The sequence below is a fragment of the Brassica napus genome, chromosome C9, assembly GCF_020379485.1.
Source record: "Brassica napus cultivar Da-Ae chromosome C9, Da-Ae, whole genome shotgun sequence".
Taxonomy (NCBI): domain Eukaryota; kingdom Viridiplantae; phylum Streptophyta; class Magnoliopsida; order Brassicales; family Brassicaceae; genus Brassica; species Brassica napus.
The window spans coordinates 844,149-854,414 of NC_063452.1; the positions used below are offsets into that span (position 1 = coordinate 844,149).

The 10,266-nt window shown below is 30.6% G+C and overlaps 1 protein-coding gene across 1 annotated transcript; it reads right to left on the reverse strand.

Moving 5' to 3' along the window:
* Nucleotides 1-2,856: 2,856 nt before the first annotated feature.
* On the reverse strand, nucleotides 2,857-6,007 carry LOC125593238 (NAC domain-containing protein 69-like). Its single transcript, XM_048769550.1, has 2 exons — nucleotides 4,995-6,007; nucleotides 2,857-4,914 (listed from the first exon to the last, which is right to left on the reverse strand). Exons 1-2 carry the CDS (start codon nucleotides 5,146-5,148, stop codon nucleotides 4,553-4,555), a joined length of 516 nt encoding a protein of 171 aa, XP_048625507.1. The 5' UTR covers nucleotides 5,149-6,007; the 3' UTR covers nucleotides 2,857-4,552.
* Nucleotides 6,008-10,266: the final 4,259 nt, after the last annotated feature.

A 10,266-nucleotide genomic window follows, 5' to 3' on the forward strand; every position in this document is an offset into this window, starting at 1 on the left:
TTATAGGCTTCAGTATATAAAACATTTACCAAAAACTCAATATTTTCGTAGGGGTTAACACATAGATTTTGAGAAAATTTAAAAAAATACGACAAAATTGTTTTAATGCATAGTTGCATCCTGCACTAACATATGATGATGTTCAAAGAGGTTTGGAGCCTTTGTTGTCTCCGTTTTTCAAGAAAAATAGTGATTTTATAGTGGTTATTCCATCGATTTAGGGAGTATTATGAAGTTTTACTAAATTAATTGATAAAAAATTATAAGGATTCTCATATACCATGAAAAAGAGCTTAAAATACATTAATACAAATGTAGAATATGGTTAAAAATTTTAAAACAACACTAAAGATTATAGGCTTCAGTACATAAAATATTTACCAAAAACTCAATATTTTCGTAGGGGTTAGTTAACACATAGATTTTGAGAAAAATTAAAAAAAAAATATAACAATATTGTTTCAATGCATAGTTGCATCCTGCACTAATATATGATGATGGTCAAAGAGGTTTGGAGCCTTTGTTGTATCTGTTCTTCAAGAAAATAGTGATTTTATAGTGGATATTCCATCGATTTAGGAAGTATTATGAAGTTTAACTAAATTAATTGATAAAAACATTATAACAATTCTCATATATCATGAAAAAGAGCTTAAAATACATTAATACAAATGTAGAATATGGTTAGAAACTCTAAAACAACACTAAAGATTATAGGCTTCAATATATAAAACATTTACCAAAAACTCAATATTTTCGTAGGGTTAACACATAGATTTTGAGAAAATTTCAAAAAATACGACAAAGTTGTTTTCATGCATAGTTGCATCCTGCACTAACATATGATAATGTTCAAAGAGGTTTGGAGCCTTTGTTGTCTCCGTTTTTCAAGAAAAATAGTGATTTTATATTGGTTATTCCATCGATTTATGGAATATTATGAAGTTTTACTAAATTAATTGATAAAAAATTATAACGATTGTTATATACCATGAAAAAGAGCTTAAAATACATTAATACAAATGTAGAATATGATTAGAAATTTTAAAACAACACTAGAGATTATAGGCTTCAGTATATAAAACATTTACCAAAAACTCAATATTTTCGGAATGGTTAACACATAGATTTTGAGAAAAATTTCAAAAAATATAAAAATATTGCTTTAATACGTAGTTGTCTCCTATACAAATATATAATGATGTTCAATAAGGTTTGGAGCCTTTGTTGTCTCCTTTTTTCAAGAAAATAGTGATTTTATAGTGGTTATTCCTTCGATTTAGGAAGTATTATGAATTTTACTAAAATAATTGATAAAAAAATTATAATGATTCTCATATTCCATGAAAAAGAGCTTAAAATACATTAATGCAAATGCAGAATATGGTTAGAAATTTTAAAACAATACTAAAGATTATAGGCTTCAGTATATAAAACATTTACCAAAAACTCAATATTTTCGTAGGGGTTAACACATAGATTTTGAGAAAATTTCAAAAAATACGACAAAATTGTTTTCATGCATAGTTGCATCCTGCACTAACATATGATGATGTTCAAAGAGGTTTGGAGCCTTTTTGTCTCCGTTTTCAAGAAAAATAGTGATTTTATAGTAGTTATTATATTGATTTAGGGAGTATTATGAAGTTTTACTAAATTAATTGATAAAAAATTATAACGATTCTCATATATCATGAAAAATAGCTTAAAATACATTAATACAAATGTATAATATGGTTAAAAAAATTTAAACAACACTAAATATTATTGGCTTCAGTATATAAATTATTTACCAAAAACTCAATATTTTCGTAGGGGTGTTAACACATAGATTTTGAGAAAATTTCAAAAAATATGACAATTTTCATATACCATGAAAGAGAGTTAAACATACATTAATAAAAACGTAGAATATGGTTAGAAATTTTAAAACAACATTAAATGTATAGGATTCATTATATAGAGCGTTTAACATAAAACTCAATATTTACCAAAAAATTCAACACATCGATTTTGAGCAAATTCAAAAATTCAAAAATATTGTTTTAATACACAGTTGCATCATGCACTAACATATTATGATATTCAAAGAGGTTTGGAACATTTGTTGTCTCTGTTTCTCTTGAAAAATAGCGATTTTATAGTAGCTAGTCCACCGATTTAGGGAGTATTATGAAGTTTTACCAAATTAATTGATAAAAAAAATAAAACGATTTTAATGCATCTGAAAGAGAGTTTAACATACATTAATATAAATGTAGAATGTGGTTAAATTTTTTAAAACAACACTAAAAAACATAGGCTTCAGTATATAGTGCGTTTAACGTAAAACTCAATATCTTCGTAGCAATTTATACATAGATTTGGAGAAAATTTTAATAAATATGACAATATTTTTTAAAATATAGTTGCATCATGCACTAATATAAGATAATTTTTAAAGAAGCTTGAAATTTTTTTGTCTTTGCTTCTCAAGAGAATAGCGATTATAATAATATTATAAAATTTTACTAATTAATTGATAAAAAAAAATAGAACGAGAACTCGACTACCGTGAAAGAGACAAACTCTCAGTATTTTTCATGCAAGAGACAAACTCTCAGTATTTGAACAAAACTCCAAAAACGTTTTTCCCTATGAAGAAGAAGAAGAATAATATTCCCTTAACTCTCTCTCTCTCTCTCTCTCTCTCTCTCTCTCTCTCTCTCTCTCTCTCTCTCTCTCTCTCTCTATTTTCCTCTGTTTCTTATGTCCAAGACAGAATGATTTACGAAACTACAACTTTATGTATATCTTACAAATACCTTTAACAAAATAAGTTATGTAACAAAAAAGAAAAATATATAGTACTAGTAAATTGTTAGCAATTAACCTTGCGCACAATACTAGAGTCAGTATCTTAGATTAGCAAGAAAGAAATATAGTTGAGATACTTGAAAACTCTTCCATGGGGGTTGCTTATATGTGCATCTTTGCAACATTAGTATGTAGTATGTACTTAATGGTAATAAACAATAGCTCCATTTTTACTTATGGTCTTCTGCATAAGTTTTATGCATTTCTGTCTTATTGTAGTAAACTTTATTTATATAAGTTCATGAAAGTAATGAAAAAAGAGTTGATGTGCTTTACAGACCGCAGAGTACTATCTCTCTGCTACAATAAGCAAGACCATTTTAGCATGTACTCCTCACAGTTCTCTTGCGTTATGAATTCTTGATGATCAGCAAGCAAAGATTCTATCTGCGTGAATGCACCAAGATCCTCATCATCGTTTTGTGCTAAGCAAGTAGTTTGTAGCTGCACTTTAGTGTTGTCGTTGTTGTCAATGAACAACGTATTTGGAATTGGACACAGTGTATCCCAAGGAGATAGATCCTCTTGCTCGTTCATCAGCATTATCACATCGTTCACAGAGAAGCCAGATAAACTTTCTTGACCTGCCTGCTCAACCTGTAAAAGTAAAGGAGGTGTGAGTAAAGTAACAAGTGGAGAAACTAATATTTAATTTGCGTTTGAGAATGAAATATCTCAGAAACTGGACTCACTTGAGGCGGTGTGTTAGTCGCTTCGACTGTGTTTGAATCACTCATGACCAAATAGTGACCTGGTTTAGTCGAGTTGCTACCGGATGGGATGTCTCTAACGTTGCCCTTATAAAATAGCTTGCAGAGAACATAGGTACTCTGAACAAACTCCAAAGGTACACACACAGGTAAGAAGGTTTCGTTTAAGAGTATATGTTAGAAAATGGCAACTATCTGAATAGCATCTAAGTAATGACAAGACCGTTTCTGACCCCCCAGCATACAAAAGTGAATTAAAGGGTAACATGATAGATGGGTGGGTGGAAAAAAAAAGATTGATGATTGATGAGTGGATGATTTCATATAAACTAGAATCTTTGTACATTCGTTTAATCTAATGTTGCAGTGTGCATGTTTCTTTCTGATTCGCGTAACAAAAAAAAACATATTTGAAATTTGAAAAAAAAAACACAAAATAAGTTGTTACACATGTGATTCATGTGAATATTTGACACCTTAATAAATCCATTAACATAGTAATGTAAAACTGTAAAACTGAACCAATGTTCTATCAGATCCAAAGGCACCCAAGCCCTTGAACAAAATTTTAGTGGACTTAGATTGAGTCCAAATCCTATCGAATCCATTATGAGGCAAGCATGTATCTTCGGAAAAAGGCCAAGGCCTCGATTGGTTAAACTTTTTTAAAAAAAGTTTTGTTTTGAACGCTAAAAAAGTATTTAAATGTTTTTATTAACTAATAAACTACAAGTCCACACCCATGTCATTTATATGAGTTTATTATTCAGCTTTTGGTTTTAATTAATAAGATGTTTTATTTATTTTGTTCTCCCTTGTTTTCGATAGGAATTTTTTTTAGAACTATCCATTGAAAATATTTAAATTTTAAGTTTATATGGAATTTATTTGGAATTAGAAGAGTATACGAATAGTCCTATGATTTGCTCTAAGTTTTTGGTATTCCTGAAATCAAGAAACTATAAATACTCTGTCCCAAGAAGGTTTTATGTTACATCAAAAAGATAGAAACAATGATACATACAAAGAAAAAGATAAAACAAAGAAAACCCCTGAAGACAAAATGTTACCTGATCAGCTAGAGGCAAGCAAGTGATGTGATACTCGTGCATAATCCAAGGAGTTGGAACTGCATTAGAAGATTTACCTTCATGGTACACAAGGGTCTTTTTAATACCGATCACAATACCGTCTCTTCTTTTTTCCTCCTTGACTTTTCGATCCTTACCGGTAGATTTCCAAAACCCAGAAGGTGTAGTCCTCTTCGTCAGGCTCTTCTTTGGAGACTTGTACTCCTTTGGAGATAAGAAGTACCATACAGGATCCTTCGATTTGATCATTGATAAAGCTGCAATCATACTTCTCATTTAAAACCAAAAACAAAACCCACCAAAAGATCACGATATAAACAAGATAAAGAAAACTCACCAGGCAAAGACGCAGGTTCGTAACTACATATGCTAACCTCTCTAATCTTATCGTCGACTAACCATGGTTTACCTAGAATCTTGTTCTTGAGAAAATAGTTTATCAGCTCCTCGTCCGTTGGACAAAACCTAAACCCCACGTTACTTGTCTCCATTAAAAAAGAAGTTTGAAAAACAAAACAATCCAGAATCGTGACTAAATTTTTCTAAGAGTCCATCATTAGTCAAAAGGCCTTTTTCTACGTGATTTAGATTTTGTCTCTGTTTTATGAAGAGAGGCCAAGGAAATGCCGTATGGGATATTTATACGCCTTCGGTTAGGGTATCCGTCACACTTGAGGAATTTTCTATTAAAATATAATCGGTTGTAGAAATTGGATGCAGTGATGTGGTGAGTGTGGTGCGCGTGAGCCATTCTATTTTATATAGAAGTTCAAATGATTTTCTTCTCCTAGCCTGCATCCATCACTATCCATCGCGTGTCTTTTTTTTTCACAGCTCATTCATGTTTTAGTTTTATTATATCTTTTTTTTTTTTTTTTTGTTAACCGAGGGTCTCAGGCCGGGGTCCAGACATCCCTCGAGACCCGCAGCAGCCATGTCATTTCCACCCCAGAAGTAGCAGGGTGGGCCCGGATGGCCCGACGTAGGGGTTAATCTGAGGGGGAGGTTCGAACTCGCGGCTCTTAGGATCATTACGAGCCGCCTCACGCCACTGGACCACCAACGTCGGGTTAGTTTTATTATATCTTTGGGGAAAAACTTTCACTATTTTGTAATTTAAAACAAGTATTCGTACAGTTTGTTGCCATTTAAAGTTAAAATGTTTATGGCAGCCAAACATAATTGATATCACTCGAACTGTGCTCTCCAATCCCAAGATTTTCCAGCCACGAATTGCTCTATTTTATTTCTCACTGAATATTTTGTTTATAGCAAGTTAAATTTATGTGTGTTTTCAGCGTATATCTCTCAAATTTTAAATGCCTAGCTAAACTATTTATTATTATGATACTTTTACTAGGAAATAATAATATTAAGTATGTGTGTTCTCGAGAAATGGGATGGCCATTATTTTGGTTTCAAGGGTCAGAATTGGAGCATTGTTGTGCTAATAGAATAGCTTCTCTTGTAGTTCAAAGTGTGATGGATTCTAACTGTTCACAATCATATGTGGCATTGATCATCTCGTTGGCAAAAAAATATTTCTAAATGAAATTATCCTTTGCTTAAGCCGTCGTTGTTAAATGTTAGGTTCTGTTTTTTTATGTTTAGTCATGTTCTGTTTTTTGGGTTTACAATTTTCACATGAGACGGCTTGTTGTAATGAAAGCTATCATTGACTATAATACATCAAGATGACAAAAACAATGATTTAGGTGATGCCAAAAAAGAGCTCTAGTAGAATAGATATAACATAACAGAGGCCCACGCACTCACATAAAGTTTTTAATTTGAGGTCAGCAAATGAATTAATTTCTCGAATAAGTTATTTACAATGTTTTCTCAGCCACAAGGCTAGCAGCAAAAGGCTATATTGCATATTTTTCCCCTTTCTTATTGTGGATGTTCACGTGGGAACACAGAGAGTTTTTTTTATTTTGTTTAACCAGGTGTTAGGTGTTGATCTTGCGGCCCACCACCTAGGCCCGGTGCCAGCCTTCGTCTGGGCCTTGCGGCCCTGGACACGCTTCCCCCTCTCCGCAAGTCGAACAACCTACCTCTCAACCCCCTAAGAAGCAGTACCACTGGACTACGAGGTCCTGGGTCACAGAGAGAGTTAAGGATTAGTAAAAATAGTCATAACATATTAGATTACAAAAAGAGGAAACCATATTGTATATAGTGACACTCGGAGAAAACACACGTATGTAGCGTAGTATAGTAGTGTACTATATTATTTATATGGTACGTAGCATATGCATGCAAAAATATATCCTAGAAGATAATAAAAAATAAAACACTTGGACATAATAAAACATTTAACACAATCAATATAAAATCCAATAAAAATCAAGATAATTTTATTAGATTTTTTCTGAAAATGAATTTTTTTTTTGGTAAACAAAATTTAATTCACCTAATCGGTGGATCGATCTATGTACCTCATCCAGCACTTTCAACCTCAAACACCAATAGACCACAACGTGCTTTGACATTCTGAAAATGAATTATTAACCTTTTATAATCATAGTGCTTGAAACCGTTAGTTTTTTAATAATATTTTCTGGTTTTATTTAATAAACTGTATTCTCATTTAAATTTTAATGACAAATAAATTGTTGGTTATAATTTTAATTATAATTTTAATAATTAATAAATAAACACACACATTTTAGTGATAATTTTTATAAATAAAAACACATTTATTGATAATTTTATAAATAAAAAACACATTTTGTTAAATAAAACACTTCTTGATGTAGTTTTTGGTTATTAACCAATAAAAATAATAAATATACAGAATTTTTTCATTCTAATATCCGTCTCATATTTTATTTTCTAATTTTGTATTCGTAAATATTTTATCAGCTTTGGACATGATACATAATTATAAATATATTTTCTTATAATAATCGTAGCTTTTAAAGTTTATGATGCCAGTCAAACTCTTAAAAATATACAAATAACATGTACAGATTTTAAAATCAAAATTTTTACGGTTAAAATTCTAAAGTAGTGAAAATCATTACGAGTCGGAGCACGATATATGCTTAGGCTATATGGTTCACTGTTCAGTCAGTTTGGAAGGATTTGGATTCGATTGGTTTGGTTAAATGTAAAAATGTCCAAAATTTTTCTCATTTTTTCATGAAAAGGAAGTTCTATATAGTCTTCTCATATATATTTTTTTCTCTTTTTTATTATTAGGTTATCAGCATCGGTGAGAACACATGCTGAGTCTTAGAAATTTCTTTTAATATTAAAAAATAGTTACCAAAGAGAAGGTGACAAATATCTTTAAAAGTTCTTATGGAGAGAGGAACGTCTCTATGGGAAGAGCTGATTATTGCATATTTCCTACTTTTCAATTACTTTTTACTTTTTACATTTTTCTTTATTTTTATTTTTTTGAGACTCAAAAATTGTTAACCAATGCGCATGCCCTTATACTCTTACAAGAATTTTGACTTCCTTTTTAGTGATCATTACTTTATTGGACTTAAGTTCGTAATTTTTTTTGTTCTTGTGACCATAGCAAATTAGTCATTATGATTGTTTGTACTTAAAAATTATTACTTTTTAACAAATATTAATATAAAAGTATATATTTTTTAAGAAAAGTTTGGTTGTAAAAATTGACTTCAACTCGTATAGGAGTTTTTTGGACACGTTTAATTTATATTGTAGCAAAGTTAAGCTAATAATTCTGTATTGGTAAATTAGGAATTATGGAAAATTATAATGTATTTTGTAGCCAGAAATATAAAGATAAGTATATTTTAGTGCATGTAGTCCATCAACTTAAGCTTAAGTTGGGTAGATAAGTTAATCTATGGCGTGGACCATTTATGGGTTCCATTTCTGTAAATGACATGCATAGAATCAAACTTAGATAATAGTACTACCTACTTTTGCTCAAAAAAAAGTACTAGCTACTTTCTTATATAAAGATAAGATGAGGTTTTACTATCTAGACCAGAAAGCTCTGAATATCTTGATTTTAATCAGGAACATATCGAAACAGATCATAGATGACGATTCCACTTTTTAGAGAAAGGGATAGGTGGAGACAGCCGGAGGGATAAGGATGCATGATTTTTTCAAAAGAAAGTAACTGCTTTTGAAATGTCCTATTCAGGAGCAAAGCAAGCTAGCATCAATGGACCAATAGTTTATAGTTTTTCTACACCAGATGATATATATAGGTGTGATGAGAGAGATATAAAGTGGAGAAGTAGTCAAATAGAGGAAGTAAAACATTTTTTTTTGTCACAAATTGTCATATTTAGCATTGTAAAAGAATATATATAGTACCAACAATGATAGAAAATTCCTTCTGTGAATGGCTAAGCTGAAACATGTAAGAAAAAAAATTGAAGATGAATAAGCTGGGCATAACAAATAAAAACATTGTGAAGAAAGATTATTAATTGGAGGATTTGAAGAAAACACCGTGAAGAAGACTATGTAACAGATTTTGCAGAACAAACTTTTAATTTTGGGAAAGGCTACGTACAATTGAAAAATTTGCATGTTATTTCGTGGAACGATAGCTTTTATATAACAATTTTGTCTCATTTTTTCATCTTTCGGATTATTGTGTCTTAGAAGTTAACTAACTTGTTATTTGGAAAAAAAAAGTTAATAAACTTGATCAGCTAATACAATTTTATTCAAAAAAATAATTTCTGTCAAGAAAAAAAACCATAAAAGTATTTTTTTCATGCAAGAGACAAAAAAAAACTCTCGGTATTTGAACAAATTTCCAAAAAGAAAAAAAAAGTATACATTTCTCAATTCGAAAAAAAAAACAAAATCTCAAAAGCACTTTCTACTTTTCTAGTTTCTAACAATTACTATATTGTTTCTTTCCACTACCAACGTAGTTGAACTTATGGCACACGTAAATCAAAATATATTAGTTTATTTAATACACTATTTTAAACACAATTATGATTAAATGATCTATACAAGACAAAAATGACGATGTATTAGTCAAATTATTTTGTTTTTGTTCCACTCATACGGCAATTTACTTGGACTTGCTTGCTGTAAAACAATTTACAATTCTTAAATATGATGAGTACATAAATTATAATGAAAGTTATATTCACTGTAACAAACCAAACACGAAAGAAAAAGTTAAGCAAAATGTCCTAAGAAAAGTTATTAATATGAAAAAGCAATGTGTCCACATTCATTTTCATTATATATATAAACTGATTTGGATTACAGTAATTCATGACTAATTAAATATTAACCCCAAAAACATTGACTAACTAGGATTTAAGAATGGTGTGCCTGATGCCTTGACCAAGTTGTTGAGTCTCAGATAGTAGAGGCCATTTAATTTCTTAATGTATGTGGTTGCTGTTCCACAAAGAAAACATGCATAGTGTATGCTTGTGCAAACCATACCACATTCGACCAAGTTACCGTGTTATTATTTCGAGTTTGAATTAGTTCCTAAGTATGGCGGTCTGAGAAAGTAGGCTTGAAATCATCTGAAGAGTGATGCCAAAAAGGAAGATCACCAATATCTGAATTAGAAACTGACTTGTGTGTTTGACCAAAAAAAAATGCTGACTTGTGCGAATTATGAGCTCATT

What these genes read in the sequence shown, in the direction of transcription:
- LOC125593238 (XM_048769550.1), bottom strand. Translation starts at nt 5,148, where the DNA reads ATGGAGACAAGTAACGTGGGGTTTAGGTTTTGTCCAACGGACGAGGAG. An exon ending in CGAACCTGCGTCTTTGCCTG is followed by an intron (nt 4,915 to 4,994) that starts GTGAGTTTTCTT and finishes GTATGATTGCAG; the next exon opens with CTTTATCAATGATCAAATCG.